Genomic DNA, 26,292 nt, shown 5'->3' with positions numbered 1-26,292 from the left:
ATCATAGGCTTTGCATGTTGGAATCCCCCTCCACACACACCTGTGCTGGGTAACTCCTTGAGGAATTCAAAACATGTCAGCACAAACAAGGCTGCAGAAAATACAAATAAAAACCCAGTACCTTATCCAAAGATAACTGAGGCTGCTTGAGCTATGCGTTGTGCTGAATCAGGAACTGTGAGATGACAGGCTCCTGCCTTTCCCCAGAGTGAAAATTCCCCAAGAAAAGCTTTTCTTCTAGTTGTTGAGAATTTTTGAATCGAGTTTCAGTCTGAAACTTGGGTATAAAAATAGAAGACACGGTGCAATGGAGTTGAGTGGCATTGTTTGGGTCTTCCAATTCAAGATCACTTCAGATGAAGAGCCATTCACCATAGGTAAATATTAACTAGCTGAAGTCTTTAATTTCTTAAAGCTCTTCTTTAATAACCTTCTTCTAAATCTTCTTACAGCTTCTGAAATTTATGGAACATCCTGTTTAAACCTTATTTCAGTACACACTTCTTGATTTTCTTAACTTAGCAGTGCTTTCAGTTGTACTTTTCAGGATGTGTTGGCTCATAAACAATAATGGTGTTTACTGAAGACTTCAGTTAAATTTTCATAACAATTTCTTTGTTTTTTGTTTAATGTTTTGTAAAAGATGTTTACTTCCAATACTCCCTAGAAAAGGGTGCAGGCTGGGAACGGGAGCTGATGAAGCAGTACTCTATGGAGAAAGAAGACCCTCAGTCTAGGTTACCTTTGTGTATGGCACAGCCAGCTGATCTGACTTCTTTTTGACCAGAAATTAAACAAACATTGGTAGTTGAACCAAAAATTAGTGTATCTTTCTCAAGAAATGATACTTCTTCCAGCTTGGTAGTTTGACTTGTTTTTAAAAGTTTGAGTCTTAGATAGCCTTTAACTACAGACAGTACCAGTATGTTACAACAATTCATTTCTATTATTTTATTTTGTCTGTAAACAGGAAGGCTTTCTAAACTCATATAAAAAATTTTTATTGAAGAGTGGAAAACACTCTACTGTGTGCAAAAAACCCACAGAAAATCACATTTTGAAAACTTGTCAGCTTGATAGTGCTCTGTGCACTGAAGCCACTGAAAAATGTGTGGGAAGATACTGCGTTTATGCAAGGCATATAAAGCTAATAGATGTAAATTCACCTAGAGGGATGATTTTACTTTCTAAAACCATCTATGTCACTGGTTTGTTCTTTATCAAATAAAATTGTATGTATGTGTGTGTTGTTATACTACGCAAACATTCAGTGGGAAATCTTTGAAGATTGCTGTACCCAATACTTTAATGGGTTAAAATGCCCAAAACCAGCATTGGTGTCATCGTACTATCAATAAAGGTCAATCCTTGTCCTCAGCAATAGTCACATTCCTCCTCAGAGATACTTTTCTTTTTGAAAATTAAGAAAAACAAGATCCTTCCTTTTTAGAAGTTCAAGTTGTGTTACTTTAACGTAACAATCTTCAACATAACAAGATTTCCCTTTTAGATTTGAGATTATATCAATATGTTCAGATTACTTCCTGTTAAATAAATGTGGTTCCTGTGGCTTCCCAAGGGAAGTGGCCTCTCTGTGTTCAAATGAACACAGCTAGGAAAATAAAATTTAAGTCATTACATTTGAACACATAAAAGAAACATCCTCAATCTCTGCAACTTCCTAGCTTCCTGAAAAATCCAGAAGTTTATGTACCTGTTAAATGTGTTAAAATTTTATTTTACTTGCTACATCTTTAAATTTCCAGGGATCCTGCTGGGATGCCTGGTGGGATGTCATGTTATGCACTAAACGTGAAGAAGAAATTGGCATTGCACTTTCTCAGGGGAACTTTGCTTCTATTCTGTTTTATTCACTTTGATCTTAAAAAGAATTCTTCACTCTCTGAAGTTTGAAGCCTGTGCTTTTGTTTATTCTCTCACAGAGCTTGCATGAATGCTCCAGGTACAAGACAGTTATTCCTGTGGATAAAGAAAGTGTTTAAGGAGGCATTGATGCTATATGCTGGCAGCTTAGTGCTGGGTCCTCCACTTGGAACAGATTCACATTGGGCACCATGGCCTCCTAAAACCTTAGATACGAAAGTAAGGGCTTGATACCAAGTGCAGTTCCTGCAACTTTAGTTCTGATTCAGTACCTCTGTCACTGTGGACGTGTGTTACATTTCATCTTCCTTCATCCAGCTGCCAGCTGGTGTGTACTACCCTCTTGTTCTACCCTCTGTAGGTGAAGCATGGAGCTCAGTACTAAATACTTCTGGTCTAGAGAGAGGAGTGCTGTTTGCTGTGTCAAACTGGCAGCTCATATTTTAGTGAGCAGAGGAAGAATGACTCCCCTGGTATTCTGGTGGCCAGAAACAAAGAGAATTCAAACAAATGCATTCAAAGAACAATGAAATGTAAGCTTGCATCCATTTAGTAATTTACAAATGTGCAGGAGCAGAAGAGTCACTTACACATCAATCATATCTGTGCTGGAACCTCAGGACTTGCTCAAAGTCAAAGCTATTTTAAGTTGCTTAATATCAGAAGTGGCTGCAGGCACTAACTGCCAAACTAAACCTCTCAGTATTGTCTCAAATGCCCTCTTAGTCAGGCCTTATTTTTGCTGGACCAATCAAAAGCCCTTCAACGTTATAAAGCATCACAATCTTAGTTACATACAGTGAGATACATTAAGCAAAATGAACTTGAAAAAAAGAAAATCTTACCATAGTGGCCAATAGCGAAAGACATAAACCCCTCAGTTTATTGCTAATGGTTGTAGGGGGAGACAAGACAAATTGTGTTTCTGTGAGCAGGTTAAAAAGCTGCACAGAATGTAGAATTCAAGAAGCTGATAGCTGTGAAAACGTAGGAGGCAATATTGATGACTGAGATCTGTCTGCTTGAAACACAAAGAAACATCCCACCTTACATAACTGCCTTAAAATGAATTCAAATTTGAAAAGGAGAACCAGGGAAGACGCTGAAGAACCTTTGAAGAAACTTGGCAGTTCTGATGCTGCAGGCACTTGGAAGCTGTGTGTATATTTGCTGCAGGGGGTTGTCCTGTGGAAGCTGACAGATCAGCTCACACGTAGGGGCTGCCAGAATACGAAGGATCAGTGCCTCAGTTATAGTCTTGGTTCTGATTTGCATTCAGGTTGTTAAAGTCCTTGATACCAAGTAAGAACTCAGTCACTTGTTTCTTAAAACCTGTTGTAACAAAACAATCAACATTTGTCATTATATGACTCACCTCTTTGCTTCCATTTAATTTCTGTGAGATATGCAGCACACGCTACCTTGGCAGTGTGTGATGCTAACTGAGAAGAGACTGAAGAGATCTAACAGCTATATTTGGATAAAGATTGGGAGAAGAGATATTACTATTAGTCGTACCATACACCTCATAAAGAGCTGCATAACCTTGTAGTTATGCCAACACATCCTATTAAATGCCACATCCTCTCTTTTACTGTCGTCTGTATAGTTGGTGTAACACAGAGTACTCATGCTTCTAATGAGCTAATCTGCAAAGTCCACAATATTTCTTTTTTTTTTTTTTAAGAAAGGGTTGAAAATGTTTCCATCAGACGGCATGGAGGTGGGGCAGGGAATTAAATGATCTTCCAAACAGGAGCAGGTGTAGTCACACTGCCTCTCAGAACATCCCCCAAAGCCTTGCCTAGGGCAATTCCCTAAGCATTGCCTATGTGCTTCCTTTCATTTCACTGCTGAAAGTCTTTTACATTTGGCTTATTTTCATCACCTGAGTCTAGTTAGCTTGGCAGGAAGGGCTATCTGTCTGTCTTCTTTCTTGGAGAGACTATATGTTGTGTATGAAAAGCAGCCTTGTGAATGATGTTAAGTGTAAGGGAAATTTTTGGTGTTAATCAAGGTGGCATCATTCCAGCCTGGTTTAGCACTTCTGAGACTGAGGTAAGCTGGAGACCTTGAGTGCCCCCAGCCCTTCTGCTGTTGGAGTACAGATTTCGGCACAGGGTGTCCTGAGTTGTAAGTGCTTAACTGTTCATCCCACAAAATCTCTGTGCTGCTGTGGCATTGTGATTCCTGGTACCCAAGAGAGGTAGATTAGAGCTATTTTGGGTGTTCTCACACATATTGTAATCTCTCTTCCTTGCTACAGATGAAGCGGAGCCTGAGAGGCCACTTCAAAGTGTCTTTGCAGCTTGCCAGCACAGCTCTGTTTAGTATAACTGGAATCTCTTCAAGGTGTCAGTGGCATATTTTGCACATGCCATGAGTGTTCATTTAAGGCAGGTCTTGGTGTCTTAATAAAAACAATAAGAGAAAAACCAAACCAAAGCAACAAAAGGAACACCGCAGAAAGGATAAAAAAACCCATTAAAACCCAATAGTGAATTGAAAACAATGAGACATATTGTTCAGGCAAATGATAGCTGCAAAATGGAAATTTATTTAGGTTTGGTTAGTGATACATGCAAGGACTTTAGTTTCGGGTTTCCTACAGTCTTGTCTTTGCATTTAATTGGTCTTGCTCAGCTTTCCTGTCTGACATAGAAAGGTATAAAAGCCATAGGATGCTTGCTCTATGGTATAGGTTATCTAGGCTGTTTCTTTTCTGGTTTATGTTTTGTGCCTTCTAGCAATGTGTCAAATGAAATGGTCAATTTCTGCCTGATTATTTATCCCAGTGGGTTTTATTCATATTCTTTGCAGCTTTTTCTTGTCTAAAATTGACTTCTGTTTTCTAAGAAAAAGCATGATTTTCCCTTTGGAGCTGTTACACTTTTATTGTGGGGAGAGGGATGGAAAGTGACTCATTTAGGAAATGATAATATTAATTTCCTCAAGCAACTTTCTTACTATGGGAGAGGAAGAGCTTTCTCTGGTCCAGAGATAACTACTTGGATTCATATGGGCATTCAGCAACTGTTCTGCAGTGGGGTTTCAAAGCATGTCTCTCCTTTCACTAGGTCATGCTCCTGTGTGTAAAGCAAGAAAGTTTTGTAGGCACTTAGAGCCTCAGAGCTTAGAAAGGACTCTGAAAGTCTGTTGGCAGCTTCTGTGCAAAAAACCACTTGCATAAATACAATGGAGGGAGATTTTAAATGCTGTTTTCTCTATAGAGGAAACATACTGTGTTTTCCAGTGTTCCTTAGTCTCTGTCCAATCCTTTTCTTGTAAGAACACATTATAATCTCTGATTTTCTGATTATGGAAAAGAACATTTTCTTTTAATTATTTCTTCTATTCAGAGATCTTGAAGAGGAGAGGGTGTTCATTCCCTGTGCTTTTGCACATTTCTAGTGCTAGTGAATATCTGATTCTCTGAAATGTTGTTCTTAAATGAGAAGCAGAAAATACAATTTGTTGATTTTGGGGTTGAGGTCAGGATAAGGCAGGCATAGCTCAAGTGCTGGAAAAAGAAGAGGTCTTGGCTAATGCTGCAGGCCACTATATTAACAGCTTCTCATTTGTGTAGACCTTCCTATGTATTTTTGTCTGCCTTGTAAATTAGGAGTTCCTTGGGGGTAGGAAAATTGTGTCCACCCATCTGTTTATACAAGCATTCCCGTTAGTATTTGAGCACTCATCCACTCAAATGCTGCTTGATCCCTATCTCTCCCCTTTGGAGTGGAGTTGAGGGGGCTTGGCTGGGAACATGTGCAGTTCTCAAGGTGGTGCAGCAGCTGCTCTTTGTACACTGCCTCCCAGAGCTCCTGCTAAGTAGTATTTACTGTGAACCCAGTGCAGATGAGTTTTTTTAGGGCACAGCTGTCACTGTGGTACTATATATTCACCCAGTGTACAGATCCGCTCACAACAGAGCGTAGTAAGAATTCTCTGTGGTGTGTTGAAAGTAACATGTGATACTTCCAGCCTGCCAACTTGCTTTAAGCTGGGGATGTTGGAAGTCAGATGTCTATCTTGTAGGAAATTTGTGAGGGCTGAAAATTCACATCTGTGAAGCAGCACATATTCCTTTGCTCTTCTGAGAGAGGTGAGATGTTTGGCTTTTCAAAATGAAATCTGTGCTTGAGCTTGAGGCACTAAAGAAATACTATCAAAATTAGATCTGTTGGTGGTACCCTGGATTGGATTTTGTAAATCAGAAATGACAGCGATAGCTGTACCCTGAAACTCTGATGAACGTCTCTCTGTAGCATTAAATAAAGGCGTTTGCAGCACCTAGCAACTGAAAGCTGTGCTGTAGTCCAGAGCAAGTGAGTTAAGGCTATTACAAAGGTTTTCTGAAATCGTTCTGCCTAGATCTTGCTCAGAGATTTGTTTTAGGAAAAAAAAGATTGGTGGTCAATTTGAAAAATGCATGTTTATCCTTGACAGTACTATATTTCTCTACATTTGTTACTTCAGTTAATAGAAGAGAGGATAAGAGCAAACTAGAGTTTGCTTTGTAGACAGATCTGGATTTCCAGTCTAATTCTAAGGTTTAATTAACATTTGTCCTTCAAAAATATTCTCAAAAAATATTTTTAATAGAAAATATTTACCAAAGATTTTACAGACACGGTGAGCTCTTATCTGTCATTATATTTAGTAAATGTTTGAGTAGATCAGAGATGAATTTTCAAAGGAAAATACCAACAGATAAAATATAAACACTTTGCATTCCATTCCTTTCAGCTGGATCTTTAAAAATGGGAACAAGATAGTCTTGAATGTGCCTTGACACTTCAGATCTGTCTGCCCTGTATCTCCATCTGTACACTGGTATTTTGTTCACAACAATTACTGACTGTTCTCAGTGTCTGCTGTAAATGTATACTGTGGCTTCACTTGGAACTCTCACAGAGATCTCTCTCAGGTTCTAACTAAAATACATGTCGTTTTGTACTTTGATTTTCAGGTTTCATACAGATTGATGCATCCAGTCTTTAATACTGCCTTCTTTATAAAATGCTACAGGACCAAATAATTTAGCATGCTTTTAACCAGTGGAAAGACTGTGAGAAGTAGTTATTCTTTCCTGATACTTACTACTTGTCTGAATTGCAGATACAATAAATTAGATCCATCTTTTATATTTGTGAGTCTTGCTGTCTATGAAGTAAGGATAAGCTGAATTTTAGAGGTAAAGTGACATCAGTGGAGTGCTGTCCCCTGAAATGGGAATTGAAAAAATAGAATTGTATGAAAGAATCCTGCCCAGAATTTGCTACCCTTATACTTAGTTGAAGAAGTTGAATCCCTTTCATTTTATTTTTAAATAAAGACTGACTGAGCTATGATTGAGACTGTTTCCTTGTCTTTCACAGTATGGTTCTCCTGGAGCTCTTTGCCTCAGAAACGCTGTTGCAATGGCCATAGTTAGAAGGTCATCTAAATCACAAATTCAGAGTTACTGAGGACTTTTTGTTTGAGAGATTCTTGTGATGAATGTTTTTCATTTAGGTAGTGTTTTCTAAAAGGCAGAAAATATCCCACTAGAAGAAGTGAAATTAGGTCACTCCTTACAACCATCCCCTCCCTCTAAATTTACTCTAATTCTGGGAGAGTTATAGTTGATGTGTCTTTATTTTAAGGTACAGCATTTACATGTGGGGCTGCTAAAAGCAGAAGTCAGAGAAAGTGAGAGGGAAGCCAGTGTATTACAGCTGTGTTAAACTAGTCCCAGATCTAGAGTGCTTTATCATCTCTGTGGAAGCTCTGCTTCTCTGGACTTATTTTGTTTGAGGCATCACTGGGGAGTGGAAGAAGAGATATGTGTTAAGTAAGAATACCCAAATTAGGGCAGACGTTTGACTTTCAGTAATTGGGTTGATGTTCAAAAACCAGTCTTTTCTTGTTTTTTGACAAGAAAAAGCTGTATGTGGAGGAGAGTGTCCCAGAATTTGGAACCAGCATCACACAGTTAATATTCTGTGGCAAGAACCTGTATGTTTCATGAGGAGGTAAAAAGTGATGTCTTAGAAGAGTGATGTGTAAAGATTATTTATTTTTAAAGGGATAATTTGAGAAAGACTGAAGTGTTCTACTTGATGAATTCAAGTCTTACTGACACATTTGTCTGAGTTTTGCTTTGGTTCGCTTTCTGCCCTTTCCTTACCTTTTATTCTATTGCAGATTCTGTTTCTTGACATATTTGAGGGACTGAGCGGGGAAGGATCTTTGAGTAACTATACAAGTACATGTGGGTTTACAAGTAATCCTTGTGTTCTTTATAGGCTTCTGGATTCTGTGTACTTGGCACAACGCAAGTCAATAAAACGCATAGAAGCTAATGTTTGCATAACAGGTTAGGAAAACTGTGCTTGTAACATGAATCTCTTACTCGTATTAATTTTTTTCTGTGAGGTGTATTAGACTGCAGAATAAAACTCTGTCTTTGAAAATACAACAGAATATTTCCCCATCCCCCGATTCCTTAGCACCAGGAAAATACATTGAGGAACAGTACTGCCATTATCAGTCTGCTCTGCTGGCATGAGAACATTGTATCTGTGGCTGTCCTTCACTCAGATAACATAGAATTCATTGCTTCTATATCAGTTGAAAAGGTATTAAAACTTGTCTCTTCCAGTCAAATCAGTTCTGGGAATTACAATGCCTAATTCCAAAGTAATCTTTATTTTTAAGTAGTCTGAGTATCCAGGGTGCTGTGTGTTCTAGCACTCTGATACTAGAGCTAATGTTCTGGTAAACTGACACCTCCCATTGTCAGACTACACTGTCAGCTGGGCTTCTGGCCTCTATACTGAGCACCTTTAACAGCGTATTAAGAAAGGGGTTTTTCCCTTTTTTTGCTAATTTGTCATTGCCAGTAAAGGGCATAAACAAGCAGTCTAGGGAATTGTTTAAGAAGGAGGGTTTTTTTGAGTATGTATTTATTGATAAGTGTTTTGAGGTTGCATTCAGGAAGGCAAGTTAAGGAATTTTACTTAACACTTAGAAGTGTTTGAATTTGTGTTGGGTTTTGGTTTCCCTAGAAATTTAACTTCATGGTTTCAGCCTGGCTGAGTTCACAGGGGAGCTTTGGCTCACAATCAAACACATCTTTCTTTTATGTTCACTGTACTGAAGGAAAAGGATTTCTGAATGCAGCCTTTGTTGTAGTATTTTAGATTATCCTTGGGTTTTTTAGTGAGGAATGTAAGGAAGCGAGTCTCTAAAGATAAGAGCAAAGATCTATAGCTTATATCCATGCTCTTTATGTGCTGGGTGCTGAAAGCAGAGGACAACTCTGCTGTGTTCACTAAAATTTGTCTGGCTGATGGTATGTGAAGGCTTTTCTGGTTTAGTACTCTACCAATGTCATCCATATGGAAGCTGAGAGGGCTGTAAAAATTGAGATCAGGGTGCTGTCCATTCAGAGAAGATGCAGTTCACAAGGTACTCGGAGCTAACAAAATGCATTGCCATAGTGAACAAACAACTTCTGAACTGTTGTGTCAGTAGTAAGCTTTGTGGTTGCAGCACTGTGGCTTCTTATTTCTGAGAGTGCTGGTCTTTGGAGTGTGAGGTCCAACAGGTTGATGAGATGGGTATGTAGCAATCTGTGTTGGTAATGGAGCTGCAGTTGTATATGGATAAGGTTAAGCAGAATGATTTCCTCTAAAGCTTGCTATAAAAGAAACAAAGCGTGCCCAAGGCTCCTCACATGCATTCATTTTCTGTGCCCTCAATAAAATGAATTAATTTTGGGAAAATGGCTTTTAGGAGGAAAAATACAATAAAATCATGCAGTGGATAGTGGTTCATTAGTTTTCTGCTTCTGAGTAATGTCTTTATATGCTGTTGCTATATAAATAGAGATAATTATCCCCTTGAGATAGTGATAATAGGGGGTAAGGGAACCACTACATTGGGCTTAACCTCTCGAAATGAAGTAACAACAAGTAGATGGTGTCCTGGACCTTTGCAGAAGTGTGAGTTCACTTTGATTTGTTTAATTTCCATAAATTTTGATTTTTCACCCATACAGTAATGGATACAACTGCTGTATCTATTCTGTACTATAATTCTGGGTGAGTTCTTCAACTGTTTTCCATACAGAATGGCTTATCAGGATAAGACTTTTTCTTTTGTCTTTTCCCACACAGATCACCCCTGGCAGCAAGGCAGCACAGTCACAGATGAACCAGGGGGACCTTGTCGTGGCCATTGATGGAGTCAACACTGACAGCATGACCCACCTGGAGGCCCAGAACAAGATCAAATCAGCCAGCCACAACCTGAGCCTCACTCTTCAGAAGTATGTTGGTATAACTTAAACTCTTTGCATTCCTAAGGACAACCTATGAAACTTGTGACTAAAGGTTGCAAGTGTTTTACCTCTGTCTGTTAGATTTATTTGAAGTGCTCATGGCACAGATATGAGATAGAAAGCCAAAATCTGCTCTGATTCTTGTAGAAGTCAGTATAGATTCCTATAGAAATTGAATGGTTGTGTCGAGTGTGTCTGTGTGGGATTTAGCCTATTGAATACAGGTGTAATCTCGTGTCCACTCAAGCTTCTGTTAAATACAGAAGTGATGTTTCTTTTGTTTATTCTCATGTGGGCAACACAGTTTAGTTTGGTTAATCGATGAACGACTGTTCTAGAAACAACAATCCTAATAAGTGTTATGAGTGCACGGGAGGAACCTGTCATTCCCAGGAAGAATAGTTGCAGCAGGCTGAGAATTTGTGCTAATGGTCTGGCACCTGTGAGTTTGCAAGAGCTCAGCATCTGACTGAATAAGAAAGATGTAGCCCAAGTGCAGGAAAGGGAAGCAATAGAACATGGAGAGGGCAGGTTTTAACATAGAGATGTGATAAAAGTTGTCTTGCCCTTTAGAAAGCAGTTAATAGGTCTTTTAACTTTTTCCGGTTAATGTTGCTTCCAAGGAAACTTATTCTCAAGTTAGATAACCTTGCACAGAGGATTTCTGTAATAAACGCATTAATATTTAAAGCTCCATAATCATAGAAAGCAAAGTAGCTGCTAGTTTTATTGCATTGTGAAGAAGGTAATTTTTGTACAGGGTAGGCAAAGACAAGTACAGAAAGCAAACTGTAGTGTGGAAGTACAATTTCTGAGAATAAACCAAAAAATCTCTTACATGAATGTGCAGTAGAGATAATCAGTATCAGGAACAGACTAAAAGCTAAAGAATAAGAAGTTTAGATGAGGTTTCCAAGACAGGATGGGGTACTATAAAGGAAAATGTATGGCTGATTTTCCCCCAAGGCTTTAAGTTTGTCTTTGAGTGTTCCAGATAGAGTAGAAAAACACTACCTTGATATATGTAGTTGAATTCTCATCCTCACACCCACTCCAGCTTCTTTTCTCTTCACTCTGAGTGCTACTGTTATTACAAATGTATATATTTATTTTTTACAAAGATTTACATTGTTCTGGATTATTTTGTATTTGAAAGTTAAGAAAAATCTTTTCTGATTGTTTTAGAACTTCTGTCTGTCTTTCTGCTGGATCTTTGTGGTTTTGCATTGAGAGAAAACATTTCTTACTGTGCTTTGTGTTCTTGCACATTTAGTATTAATTTTCCTGGATATTGAACCTGAAAAGTTGTCCAGTGTCTGCCTTTATGGCCTGGTATTTAAAACTACAAAACAACATCTCTCAACAACATCTCTCCATAGACACAGGAGAAGGATTTCCAAATTTGTGTCTAACAAATCCAGATTATCCTAATACGTATCACAGAGACAAGTCACTTAAAACAGTAATTTTGATCAAGTGTTGCCAGAGATATTTCATTTGAGTAATAATTAGGCTTTTTTATTTGCTGACCTCTAAATTACATCACCAGCAATTCTAGTGGCCACATCATTAAGAAAAAAGTAAAAAGAAAACTAGTGGAAGTGCCATTATTAATTGTTTTCATCTCTATTTATTTTTTCTTCTATTGTTTTTTAAGGCTTTCCCTGTCTTTTTATTCCTAAACAATAATATATAATTCAGATACTCAAGTTATATGTGTAATGAACAACCAAAGAAAGCAGTAATGGAGTGTTCCACAGACTGAAATATGCTTGCATAGATAATAGATGTAGATGAACTACAATCCATTTTGAAAAGAAGGAAAATGGCATAAGGTAAAGTGAAATACTAGTAAACATAAATAGATCATAAAATGGCTTTTTTTAGCAAATGAAAACTTTCTCAGATCATGTTTTGACTCTGAACTTATACATTTAATGGACTCTTCTCTTCAGCTGCTTTATGATGTGAGCTATTAGTTCGCCTTAGTGACCCATTCCAGCTTCACTGGGAAAAACCAACGACAAAAACTGAGAAGTATTTTTTTTTAAATAATGGTTTTTTCTTAGATGACATGGGGCTATTCAAAAAATTGTGCTCAGAGGCGTTAAGCTGGCTTTTGCTTTGCACAATTCAGTATTTATACAAGTTAAACTCTAGCAACCCTATTAAAGGTCCAGTGTCTTGAACAAAAGACATCTCCACTATATTCAGGAAGTTCTATTAATCTTGCCTTAAAAAATATTTTTTCCCTGGACACTAACGAGTTAATTTACCTAAGGACAGAACGATTGTCCGTTTAGTCACCTGTCCAAAATTTACAATGCAGTATACTTTTTTCAACAAAAAAATTTTGCAAATATTGGATTGGTGAAAAGAGTAACAGTTAACATGAAAAATAAGGTAGCAGTGACAAGGGATAGTAACCTTCAACCAAATAAGAACAAGACAGAAGAGAGGCAAAATCTCCTGGGACTTGGTTACCAGGAAAATGACTGTGCTAAGAGATCACTTTGACTTTTTTTAGACATGGCTTGCAGCAATGAAACTGGAGCGGAGTGTTCTAGTACTATGGAAAAACAGCCCTAGTTGCCATAAAGAGCGCAGAGATGGAAGTGCTCGCTTAGCCTATTTGTATAGAAGTTTGGAAACATTGGAAAAGGCACATATGTGCATTAGGAGATTGACTGTTGTGATAGGAAAACTTAAGCTCTAAATTGTGATGATTTTGGACATGTATGTGAAGCAGTCAGATGGCTCTACAGAGTATGTTTCAAGGTCATGGAATGCCTTACCAGGCAATCTGTGGCTTGGTTTTGCTGTTGCAGCACTGGAAGTAGAACTGATCATGTTTGTTTAATCTGTAAGGCCATGGAAGAAGCAGTGGAATGTGAAATCTCGACGTAAATGCTCCGAGATAGAAAGCTTTTTCTTTTTCTAATGGTTCTTGGCTCTCAAGAGCGATGGCCTTTCCCTTTATTGATCGTGGCCATGAAGGTTTCATGAGCATTGTTTATAACCTGACAGTTAAGACAGTGTTTGCTGCTACTCACTTTTATTACAACACTTCTGTTCCCTCTGGGCTTTTTTCAGGGTGGGAACTGGTTATTGTTTTAATTTGGCTGTCAAGAAAACCTGTACATGATGTCAGCACTTGTGCAGGACGTTCAACTGCAAGACATCAAACACAGAAAAAAGGGAGTGTTAAGTGACCCCATTCCTACTTGCCTGCCTAAACAATGGGATTCTATGATTCTTAGCTTAGTTTTAATTCAAGTACCACCTGCACTGTTCAAGTTGCACTAACATAGCTCTTCTATGAATGTTCAGTGCTGGCCTGATTGGAGTTCTCCATGTTCCAGTCATGGGTTCAGGAGTTTGCAGATGTCAAGTTTTTTCTGACAACTTCCTTCCCTAAACTCCCTCTTAAATTCGTTCTTATCACCTCATCCATGCTATGTTTTCACATAAACCCACAAAATTAGACTGGAAGTCTTGCCAGCTGTGCCAGAGGTTTGATCAGGCAGCCAGAACTTGTTAGTGGCTTGAGCTGAATTGTCTGGCTGCCTATTTCTCTAGAGCCTGCAGTGTGCCTCCTTTTGCTGCTTTTGGGAAGCTAAAGGATGCAGACAGGCAAGTGCCAGGGAGTTGAAGTATTTGGACCATGTCTGGAGAAAGGGACATGTGATCCAGTTATGTGGGAATGTATGGGACCCTTCAGACTAGCACTACTTCCTTAAGTTTTAGGGGACTAAGTACATCTAGGAAGTGAATTCTTTTTTGCCAAAGAAAAGAGTGCGGGAGTGAGAGGAGAAGGAAAGAAGTGTCTTTGGCACTGTGCACTATTACTCAGCAGAACTCCCATGAGGCACTCAGGCAAACCAGGCTGATACTCTAAAGCATTTCATACCTCTGTAGATGCAGCTTATTCCTTAGAAACATGTATTGCTCTAGGTGCACTGAGGGGGGATTGGTGCTAGTTCTGCTGGACCATGCTAGGGAAGGCTATGATCATACTCTATAATGGCTTGAATTGGGGTGGAAAAAGACATTGCTTTGCTTTTAGTCTTTTTGTGACCTCCTGCAGTTCAGTTCTCAGTCATTTTTCAGTATCAGTTTCTAATCAGTTACTTGAGCTACACAGCTGCCCTCAGGCATTTTAATTCTAGGCCAGTCAAAGTTCATCTTTAACTGTCTGTCTGTTCCACAGATATTAGGCCATAAAGGTTGGATCCTGCAGTATTCAGTTCACAGTGAAAAACAAAATGCATGCAAAATATATTTTTATTTCATACAACTGGGTTTCTTTTTTAAATGCACAATAAGTTCAGTGCACAAGAGAGCAGCATTATTTGTCAACATGTTTCACTGGAGCATCCACAACATTCATTTGATCTTAACTCAAGTAATCTGATCAGCCTCCTTGGAAAGGATTCACCAAATGTGCTGGCTTAGTTTTGGAAAGTGCTGTAACATGAGTGTGCCTCGTTCTGCTGGCACAAACATTCCTGTGTCACTCCAAGGCTCCGCTTCGGCGTCACTCTGTGCTGCCGGAGAGGAGCAGGGGAGGTGGAGACTTCTGTGCCTGGTGCACATTGACAAAACTTCCCCCTCCCAGGGCATGCCAGTGATGCTACCCTTTGCTTCCAGACAGTCACAATTGACTGTCTTTTGCTGGAAAATCATGAGCTAAATAATTCTTTTCTCTACTGAAAGGGAAAGTGTCAGAGGCAAGGCTATGAGAGACTTACGGTAAATATTTAACAGCTTTCCTTATTCGTGCAGCACCAAAAGATGGCTGATCCTGCAGTATTTATTTCAGGCCTACTATAAATAAAGCATGTGGTGACAGCAAACTGCAAGCAAGGAGAACTCAGTGGCTATTGTAAACTGCTTTCTTTTGTCTGAAGCTGGGAGTAGTAACAAATTCTGTGCATGTTTTAGGTCATCTGATGGGCACATTTGAATCAGAACCAGAATAGGGCTGTATTTATGCTCAAAAGAATTAAAAGATGGTATCTGTCCCAGTTCAGGGTAAATTGGAACTATATATACAGTATTGATGAAAGCATGGTCTGAACGAGTTGGACTATTCAGAATGTTAAGCAGATTAGTAGAAAAAAGAACACTAATGGTGGATATGACATGTCATACCAGTTAGCTCATTTTTCTTAGACATGTGACTCTAGAAGTTCTGAGAGTCATCTGCCACCAACAGCCAAGGTTTTTTTCCTTCCTTCTGGTGATTCTGTTTGCTTAAAGCATTAAAAAAGGCATACCCGCTAGTGGGTTAAGGGAGCTACATTGTATTACTGAGAGAGATGGTCCTCCCTCGCTCTGTGAAATAGAGGTGACTCCCATTGTGTGCCCAGTTGTCTCTGTGTGCAGGTATGAGAGGACAGTAGGATTTGTTTTCAGATGTCAGGCTATCATTTGGACAGGACTGTGGGCTGCTGTCTTTGAGTAGTAACATTTAATGCTGGTGAAATTCACGAGCAGCTATTCCAATGGAAAATGAAATAAAGTATCAATGTCAGTCACTGCAATAAATACAAATATATTCCTTACATGAGCAGTTTAATTGAGTGGACTGCTGTTTACACTCACTGCATAAAGTGTCCTTGTTAGTTTTAGGAAAGAGCCTGGAAACTGTGGATATATGCCAAGGCTTTAAAGGGCAGTGAAATTTTCATTGCAACAAGATTCTACTTAGGGATTAGAACTGTTCTCATAGTGCACATCACTTTTTCCCCCTCCCCAAATACCAGCTTAGAGGTGAGGTTAAAATTCATTGGTTTATGTGAGAAATATTTTCCGGGTTCCCTAAAGAGAATCTCCATGTGAATTCTGTCACATATTATATTTCACTCACCATGGAAAGGTCAAGGTGGGTACCATGGGCCCATCTCACTGAAGTCAGTGGGCTGACACAGCTTAGTAAATATACATGGCAGTTGTATTCTTTCAGACAAACACTTCCTGGTTGCTTTCTGCAAGGACGAAGTAGATAATGTTAGCCAAAATGTTACAATAGATGGGAAGGTCGCTGTGTGTTCAGGCTGGGACCTTTTCTTATTAATACTGATTAGCTTAAGCATGGTGATGGAAAAATGTGAATTACACACTTAAAGCTAATTGGAATGGATGACAAAGTATTTCTTAGAAGAGGAATGAGGAATTTTTCAATTAGGTAAAACACTAAGGCTTTACTAGATAAATCTTGTAAATGTTCTTTGTGCTTATGAATTTTTCAAAGTCCTTTGGATCCCTTTTACCCTGGTGTTTCTTGCCCACCAACCTCTGTAAAAGCTGTCTGGCCTACTTTGTTTTTTCTCCCACAAACTCTGAATTATTGGCGATGCATTGTTTCTTGCAGTGATACACCAAGGTCTGTTTTGCCTGGTTGTCAGGCACTGTCAGGGGCATCAAGGCAGCTCTTGATGTCTGTGCTGTCCCTGGCTGGTGACTGCTGAAGCACATCAGTGCTGAGCACTGTGCACAGGCTGGCCCTGGGGTGTTACTGCATCAAACAGCACTTAAATACCTCCAAAGGAGACAAATTCTTTTGACAAGTCCTGGCTAACTTTAACCACTTAGTCGTAAGACATAGAATTATGTTTTTAATCAAAGTCTCAGATACAGATCTTAATGGAAAGTTCACTGAAGTGTTTTAGCTTTAGGAAACAGAAGGTGAAGGCCTAAATGAGGAAGACTGTAGTTAGGTCTAATTATCTATGTTCATTAATTTTTCTCTCCCGTATATGTTCATTAGAAGTGCTCTAAAAGCCATAAGACACTGTAAGGTCCACATCCTAATGAAGAGGAGTTACAAGAAAATTAACTGAGTAAATTCACTTCGTTAATGGATTCAGGAAACAAATGTGGTCAGGATGCTTGAAGTATACTGAGTTAGGCTTTTGCTTTTAGAAAATGATCAGTGGTAGGGGGAAAACCAGACTTTTTCTGTGTAATGCTAGAAATCTGTTTGGATTTAGACAACACTTGAACTCCTCTGACTGAACAGAAGGCAGTTACAAAGCCTTACGTTATTATTTTGAGAATCATTGGATGTGATTTCCTGATTCTGGAGCTGGCTGTTTAGGGCAGTTCCCTACATCAGTCTCCGTTGCTGCTCTGAAATCTGACCCTGAATGTCTTTCACCCAAAAGGAAGCTGCTAAGAAGCCAAGAGGTGCAGGACTGCAGGAAGACCCTAATGATACTGGAATTGGGGGTAATCTAAGTCTCAGGTGCACTATTTGCATGGGAGATGAAGAATAAGCAGAGGAAATCATTTTGGCTCGCTTCAGATATTTTTCAGCTGAAGAACTTACTTAAATATTTGATACTAAATTCTTCAAAACTGTTAGTTATTATGTTTAATGGGGAGAGTTGTATCACATCTTAAGACCAGGGTACGATAGGCTAGAATTGAATCTTTATTTAGTGCCTCTTCTGCTCTTTATTATTACTAATTAATTCTTTGCTTTACCAATTAGATCCTTTCGTAACCCAAGCATCTTTTGTCATGATCTTAAACTAACAAATCTTTTCATTATTTATATGTTTACCTTAAGTAGATTTTTTTTAGCATCTCTCAGTAATTATAAATAATCCGTCTAATAATTAAATCATTAATAATAAATAATTATGCTGAACTTCAGGTTCCAAGTGGGATGCTATATCTGAAGTTTTTATGCCATTAAGCCTTGATCCCTCTCTGATAAATTTGATTGCATTTAAGCTTCTTGTTTTTGATTCTGAACTAACGTTGTCTATAGGTAGGCAATGCAAATTCTGCAATTAACCAATTTATTATTGGTGAGAGTAGTAGCTTCCTATTTATAATCAATACCTGTTTATGTATTTCTGAGTATTTCAGGAGGACTGTGGGTTTGTCTGCACTGGGCTGCATATAAATTTGATATAAATTAATGTATTTCTTCAACAGTGTTAATGAATACACCTCTCCATAGAAATTCAACCCATGACAGCATAAACAAGTTTTGCAGCTGAATGAAATTTCCTTGGTAGGAACCCACTTTTTTTTACGGCTTACCTAAGTTTGCAGTAGTGACATGTAGAGGAAATTTTTGGAAATGGTTTAAAAACAATGCAAAGACAGGAAGAAGGAGACGGAGAAGTATCCTGCCTGAGTAAAGGTGTCCATGCTCCTTGGAGGTTAAGTGTGGAGCTTTCTGTGTGTACTGGGTGAGTGCCAGGCATGTGCTCATCATTCATACTTGGTACTCTGTGGATAACTGTCACCCCCAGGACAGAGCTGCAGGGATACTGGTAGAGCCTCTCTGTTTGCCCATAGAAGCTGCAGGGATGGAGGAATTTGAGTGTCAGTACCAAGTCAATTAAGAGCAGATGGAGGCATTGGCAGCCAGTGACTCCATTCAGGAGGGAACAGGCTGGAGGGCAGAATGTGGGGCAGTTCAGGAAACGAGGGATTTTCCATAGCAGGGGAGGAGTAAGGAGGATGCACCAGGTACTGTGCAGATGCCAGAGAAGTAGAAAGGGTCAAAGAGAGATCAGGAGAGCCTTTGCAAAAATCTCATCTTTTCACGTACTGGCTTCTGTTCGCTTTCTTTCCTCCCTTTCACAAAAATCTCCAAGGCTTCTTCCCTTTTACTTTCCCTTTCTATCCCATAATGTTTGCGGTTGCCTCAGATTCCTTCTAAGGGAAAATTGGTATTACATACTTCCAAACAGCTTGTTTATTGGATAGCTGCTTCCTTTTGGGCTGATGCCCTCTATGCCTAGCAAGCTTTTGTCCTTATGTTGCTGTGGGCATGAACGTTAGATCTGGAAAGTGTGATTGCCCAACTTGCAATCGGAGTGCAGCATAACGCAGGGAAATAATTAATGAATCAGTCATCCAGCCAAATGTTAATATTTGCATTTGCCATTGATACATAGAGAGCAAAAGTGCTGGTGGAAGTATTTGTCAGTTTTATTGCAGGCACAGATGATATCCTGAGAGGGGGAAAGTAGGTCTGATCCTAGGCCCAGAGTGATCACAGTTGTATTTGAAGTACTGTGAAATGTTCTTTGTGATTCTCATTGGAGTCACTAAGTGGTTGCTGATGTCCCAGGTACGGCATAGAGAATTACACCACGGTATCGTGGGACTCAAGGTTTTCTGTGCAAGACTTAGAAACATGCAGCAGCTTCTGTTTGGCTGCCTAATTCACTGGTTAGCTGAACATTTAACTGGCACATTACTATCTTAGCATTTATTAAATGGACACCTCAGATTGATAACCATGAGTAATGCTTAGTCTCTATGTCTCTCGGTGACACTCCCAGCACCATCCCCACCAAATTATCAGGAATATTAATGCATTAAAACATATATATAAGGAGCCATATTCTACATGTTTTGTTTTGCATCCTGCTCTGTGCTCACCTGCTGCACCCCAGAATGACTCCATTTCAGTTAGGTGATAGCCGAAGTACGTAAAATGTTTTCTAAGCATTTCTAATCCTAATCTAGTCTGTTTTATTACCTTTCAATGCACTTGATGCCTTTTCATTTTGTAGTAGTTGAAATACTAGGATACAATTATTAAGCTATTCAAGAAGTTGTAAATAAGTGCTCATGTGTCAAAAATGATAAGTGAAAAAGCATACTGTAAGAAAGAAATGTTGATTTTAGTTGTCCTGAGAATTAGAAAAGGTAGACACTGACTGTGAAGATAGGAAGTAGAAAAAAGCCCCATGAAGATGAAAAAGAGCTATTATCTCTTAGATCATGTCACCTCTCTGCAAGTACAATATTCTGCTCTCCTGAGGACGCAATTTAAACTGCTAGTGCATCACAGAACTCCTTTGCAGCCCTTCCTTAGGCAGGCAGCTCCTCAGTGCAGTTGACTCCTAATGAACCTTTGTTGTGAGTACAGAAATACCAGGATTGAAGTCAAGTGTTCTTCAATTAAAGATCTGTTTTGGTAGGTGGGAGCAAGTCGAAATTCTGGCAGTCATTTTAGCAGTGTTTTCAAAATTGAACTGCTTCACAAAACTACATCCGTCTTGGTTTTGAACTTCATTAAAAAAGAGAACCAGTATTGAGGCAGAGAAGAGGTGTATCTGTGGGAAGGAGAAGAGTTTAATAAAATACCAAAATGATGTATTTGGTCATCATTAGAACTGTTCTAAGTTTTCATTTTGACATGAGGTTTTTGTTTCCATTTTTAAATTGGAAAATGTAGAAGAAAGTATCTAAAAGTTGAAATCAAATTAATTGCCTAAGAAAAAGACCCTTGATGAAAAATTTCAACATCAAATCTAAAATTATCACAGTCATCTGTGAAATTTGGGCTTTCATCCTTCTCATAGCCCTACTGGGCAGTTACAGCCTCAAGTGTTTGGAATAAAATAATTTTACAATTAATGGATTAAAATGTAAACGTGGACATGTGTTTGCTACAGCACCATCATCACTTGAAAATCAAACTTCTGTTGCTACAGGATTTGATCCATCTAGCAAAGGAGGGAAGAAGAAAAGAATGTTCTGAACTTGCAGATGTTTTTCCTGGAGGAGTAATGACTCTTACGTAAATAATCACTTTATTCTGCAAGTGCATACACTTTCATTCCACAAATTGATTTCACCTCTTCTGCCCTTTTCTCTGGTGCAAGCCTCTGCTAGATCTAGCAAGCCTCATTATTCTGTTTTTAAATATCAAAGCTATAAACATCTAAGTCAGAGTTGTGTAGGAACATCATCATTTTCAAGTAACATCTTGAAACCTCCAAGTTGGTATCAAATACAAATCTTGGCTAACACTGTGAATGACAGATGTATTTTATCACTAATGTGGAAGAAATGCAGCTTTTTTGCATCATCTTCTGTGGTCAGGTAATGAGAGAGGAAAAACTAAACACACAGTAAACATCGGAAGTGATGGAATAGTCTGGTAAATAAATTTGTTTGCCACAATACAACTGTTTCCCAGTTAAGCATCAAATATGCAGTCGTTGTTTGCTACACCTCTGTATATGGCAAACGACATCTACAGTGCTGAGCTGCTCTGGTGCTAAAATTCATCATCAGTGAGCAGAGCTGGGGGACATTTAACATGGTATGGCCAGGTCCACCAATGTCACTTCAGAAATTACAGTAATGGAAAGAGGAGCAGAATCATCTCCTAAATCTTTGTGTGTTCATAAACTGTCACTGTCAGTTTTCAGCTACCATGTGTTACGAGCTGCAGTTGATTTTTTTTTTCTCTTTTTTGCTGTCTTTCATGATACATGTGCATGTCTCATAAATATGATTTATTGTTTCTCTTTTTAAGCTAAAATGGGTGGAGGAAGAGTACAACACTCATTCCTGAGGGAAGATAACTTGCCTGAGGAAAGTTTGGTTTAGGCAGTTAGTGAGTAGATCTTGTTCTTAGCACTTGAAGGTATCTATTTCTAAGATAATTATGTCTTAGGGAGTATATTGTGATATATTTCAGCTGTGAGTATGAATTATAATTTTCTAGCCTGTTGTTTCAGGAATACTTTGTCAGTGAATTTCACAGGGTAATTACACATTGTTTAACAAAATGCCAGTTTTCATTGTCTCCTCAGACTGTGTTCATTTTCATAGTACCTGGCTGTGAGGTAGGCATCTATTAAATCAGCTTGGTTTTCAAAGTAGCAAAATTTCCATACCTTCTAAGTGGAAATCTTCCAGTTCCTGGAAGGATTACTCCTTTTTCCTAGGTGGTCTTTTTTTTGTATGTTCACTACTGCTTATGGAAAAAATGTTGTGTGGTAGCTAAAGTTAAACACACAGCTCAGTGTGAAACTGGGTATTAATGCAGGAATTGCCACTGGGGATGAGCCCTGTTCCTGTTTAGCTCAGCTTTCCCTCTCTGATAGATGCCCCTGGTAAGTATTTCAGAGGAAAGTGCAACACAGCCCTCAGTAAAGAAATAATGAACCTAGCACAGAAGGTCTTTAAAGCTGTGCCATGAAAAATGAGAGTCTGTATGTTTACTTACTATACCCAGTAGAAAGCAGCTCTTGGGGTTTTTGTTGTTAAGTGTAACTGTTTGATCCTTTCTGATACTCTGCTCTTCTCAGAGTCTCAATGATATCTTGTAACAATGAGTTTCACCTCAGGTTAATCAAGTTCTCTAGGAAAAGATGTTTGCCTTTATCAATTTTGTATGTGTTGTCTTTTCAATTTCACTCAATGTCCACAAGAGTTGTTTTATTTCCCTTTTTCTACCATTCATTATTTTTTAAGCCTCTGTAGTGTCTTCCCTTCTTCATCTCCTGTCTAAAGCAGACATTTCCAAATGTCTCAGTTGCTTCTACTTGATTTGTAAGCTTTTAAGTATTTTTATTTCATTTTTGTACCTGTCCTCATTTTGCAATGTACTTTTTAAAGATACGAATTTGATGCATAATCCTGATCTGTAGGTTGGAAATGAGATATTACTTGTATAGTTCTGATGCTTTTGACTATTTTTTGTTTTATTTCATTTTTTATTTCTCTGGTGATCCCATATGTACTGGAATGATTTCAGGGGAGCATTCAGCACTATGCAGATTCTCACAACACCTCCCACAACTACATCTTCACTTACCTGAGCATCCTAGAAGTGCTTCAGTTAGCATTTGCCACTGTGCTTTCTTTGTTATTTACCAATGAAAGGGCAAACTGTATGTTTTCAAATCATTTTAGTGGGGTTTATTTTGGGCTTTTTTAAATGATCGAGGACATATATTTGTCAAATACAGGTGAAAGGCACTTGGAGGGGCTATTTCAGTAGTGTTCTGCTCATTGTAAAAACTCAATTGTCTGAAATGAAGCCCATGTTTCTTCCTGCAGAGAGATTTAAGTAATTGCAGTTGTAGTTGTACAGTTTAAGCTATTAAATAATCTTTTGAGGAGTTGCTCTTTAGATGCCTCAGCACCAAAGTTTAGCCTCTGCATTTTGAAACACCTTTAAGTCCCTTTTTCCAGAGTGCTTCCCAAACTTGAATTTATCTAGTTGTGGCTGACTTTCATCTGTGAAAATGCAGTTTGTCACAAGTATTGGAAAACAGATGTTCTCCCAAGTCAGAGGCTGCATCCATAACTGGTGGATTTTCATCATTCAGAGAGATTTTCTCAAACTTTTTCTCTCATTTAATACCTCCGTAAATGAAGATGTAGAAAAAGCCTCATGACTGATAGAAAAAGTCTAGGCTATGCTTAACTTTCAGACCTGATGTAGCAGCTTTTTGGCATGAAATTAGAGCTGAAAAATAGGAGTCCAGATTGCACACCTTTTTTCCTTTTTTTTTTTTTTTGATCCCCAGATCTAAACGTCCAGTGCCAGTTTCAACCACAGCTCCCAGAATTGACTCTCCCAGGGCTGTAATTCCCCATCAGAAGGTAAGTGACACGTTTCTCCTCAGCCAGAGTGAATACCATTTTTATCTACTGTGGTCAAGGTAAATATCTACTACAGGAAATAGTTTTTGCCAGCCCCAAATAATTAAACGTTGAATGAATGGACAGGCAGCAAAATTGCTGCAATGCAGGGTATTGGTGATCTTATTTTGCTGATTTCTTATTAGCAGGACCAAAGCATCCAGCTATCCTTTGATGTGATTTGGTCTAACCAATTCTGAGCAGCTGTTTTCATCTAGACTACAAGAAGCCACTAAAGCTTCTCAAAATATACATTTGCTTTTGTAGAAAGAGAACCATTAGAACAAGAGACCATTGGGGAGAGCCATTAGATTATACCTCAGACTATTCACATCCTGACTGCAACTGAAATGACACTGATTTGGAAAGAGGACGTGAGGGCATTTGAAAGCTTGCATCGTATAGTGTTCTTATCATAGGATTCAGAAGACCTGAGAATAAAAAATAAAGAGGATAGGTCAATTTAATGAATAACAGCAAGTGGCAGAGGAAATGGATGGCTTGGTTTCCACTGTCAAAGCACATAATCTTTCATAAAATAAATGTTCATTTTAGAATAAACACTGACTGTACCTGGCAACTCATCTTCTGTATCTTTAGAGACACTGAGGAGCAAGGGTACCTGAAAGATGGTGTATATATCCTTAGGCTCAGGCTCTGGGTAGGACATTTGTATTGCTGATGCATTTGATTAGATAAATGGGCAGGAGGTAAAGTTTCCATTGCTGCAACTTATCCCTTCTGTCAGTGCCAGTTTCATCCCTAGCATGCATATAAATAAAAAACACTGAAGATCAAAATATGTGGGGAATTAGATGATGTTCTACTGTTTTTGACAATTCCAGCTTCCATAGATCAATTTTAAGTAATTTTTATGAACACTATGCTTTCCAAATTCAGAGCACAGATGGTAACATCATCCCTAAAACTGCTGCAAATAGGTTCAAGGTAACAGAAGAGAATGCACCTGGGGGGAATAATTTTATTCAGTTTTATTTTGTGAAATTTTAAATTACCCTGACTGGCCATTTATTAGTTGAGACAGAAATAATGCTATTTCAGACTGGATCTTACAAACTTTTTGGGCAAGGGAAGATGAAATTAAGAATTTATCTTGCTCAGAGTTGTTTCTGCTTATATCATGATTTTATAAAAGTTATCTTGGAGGAAGTTATTGGAAGAGTCATCAAACAATACTGTGAAATTCCCAGGAAAACAAGCGATGGATCATTCTTTTTGGTTCAACTGGTATTTGCACCAGCAAAGTAATAGGGACGGGAAGGGGAAGGAGTTCTCATTTTCCCTCAAGAGCCACACAGAATGGTGTTAGTGTTCAAGGCAATGAGTAGATGTCTCATCAGAGTCACTCACCAACACAAGATTGACACCTACCTTTTGGGCTCTATAGCACCTGCACAGGTAGGAAAATTTTGTCTGCTTCCTCCATAGGCACATAGAGCTTTTATATATTGGATTTTCACAACTCTTTCAAGTGCATTTCTTCCTTGGCAAGTGTCAATTTTAAAATTTCTGCCATAGGTCTTCAAAGCTGTTTACCACAGAAAACAATTTCCTCCCTCCATTATCTCCGGTATAGAAAAGTTAACTGTAGACACTGCAGGGATCCTAAAAGAGCCCTTGGCATGAAAGCCATAAAGACATTTTATATTTCCTATTCTAACCCTTCAGAGAGAGATGAGGACCAAAGGACTGAAGCCATTTTCAGAATTTGAGAATTCTGTGCAAGGTGCTCAGGAAAGGTTTATAGAAGCTGCTGAAGGCAGCCTGTTCTGAGCATGCTACAGGCAGTCCCAGCAGCTGGAAAAGAGAATTACTGGAACCTTTCTGGAGGAAAAGGGTGGCATCCCTGAGAAGGTATGGTGGGAAACAGGGTATCTAGCAGTATTCAGGAGGATCTTAGGTGTAGGGTCTTTCACCCAGGGGGAAGAGGTAGCAGTAGAGTGCTGGAGGGGGAGACCCTTTGCAGGTCAAGAGGAGGACACTTGTGTCACTCATCTATACCAGTGGACAACAGTAAGTTTTAAGTGAAGAAGAATCCTTTTCTGGGGGTTGTTTGGAAGGGAAAGAAGGCACTGAACCCTTAGTGAAGTCTCAAAATCCAGAATAAAAATAACTGGTAGAAACAGTGTAATGCTGATGTTGCAGTAAGGTACCTTACAGTAAATACACTTTAAAACCAAGGTTTCTTTGCTTGTCCCTTTATTTTTTCTAGTAACAGTATCCCTGTAGAAATGAAGAATTCTGTGACACACAGGCAGAAGTCACCTCCACACCTCTGCTTGACAGTGTTTAGACTGATGATTCACATGAAATGAATTTGATTGTATTTCTTAAAAATCAGCAAAAAACTGCATTGCAAGACAGTCATGACAGTGTCATCCTCATACAGCAAGAGAAGCTTTCCTCACCCTTCTCTGGTTAAGGTTAAGGCATGGCAATGTTAGCTAAACAATCTGCATGTGTAACTTCAGTGTCTAGTTAAAACCATAAATCCTCTTGTATATTATTGCTGATCTGATTGCACCTTCCACTAATTTTCAAGCTTGCACTTCTTCTTTCATTGTTTTTTTGTTTTGTTTTAGGCAAACAAGTATACATTTCTTCAGAAAGATCAGTCATTCTTTCACAAAACT

The 26,292-nt window shown here is 38.7% G+C and overlaps 1 protein-coding gene across 11 annotated transcripts in view; it reads left to right on the top strand.

Moving 5' to 3' along the window:
* Window positions 1–26,292, top strand: part of LDB3 (LIM domain binding 3) — a 110,168-nt gene that overhangs the window by 21,781 nt on the left and 62,095 nt on the right. For all 11 annotated transcript variants that reach the window (XM_042033272.1, XM_042033269.1, XM_042033274.1 and 8 more), the window contains 2 exons: window positions 10,050–10,201; window positions 23,524–23,599. In XM_042033272.1, the coding sequence (XP_041889206.1) occupies window positions 10,050–10,201; window positions 23,524–23,599 (228 nt within the window). The remainder of the gene's footprint in view (window positions 1–10,049; window positions 10,202–23,523; window positions 23,600–26,292) is intronic.

This window comes from Corvus kubaryi, unplaced genomic scaffold (assembly GCF_017639235.1).
Source record: "Corvus kubaryi isolate FWS band 111438036 unplaced genomic scaffold, C.kubaryi_AGA036_p1.0 37357, whole genome shotgun sequence".
NCBI lineage: Eukaryota > Metazoa > Chordata > Aves > Passeriformes > Corvidae > Corvus > Corvus kubaryi.
Note: the sequence above shows the minus strand (reverse complement) of the source record. Positions and strands in the feature narration are given on the sequence as shown.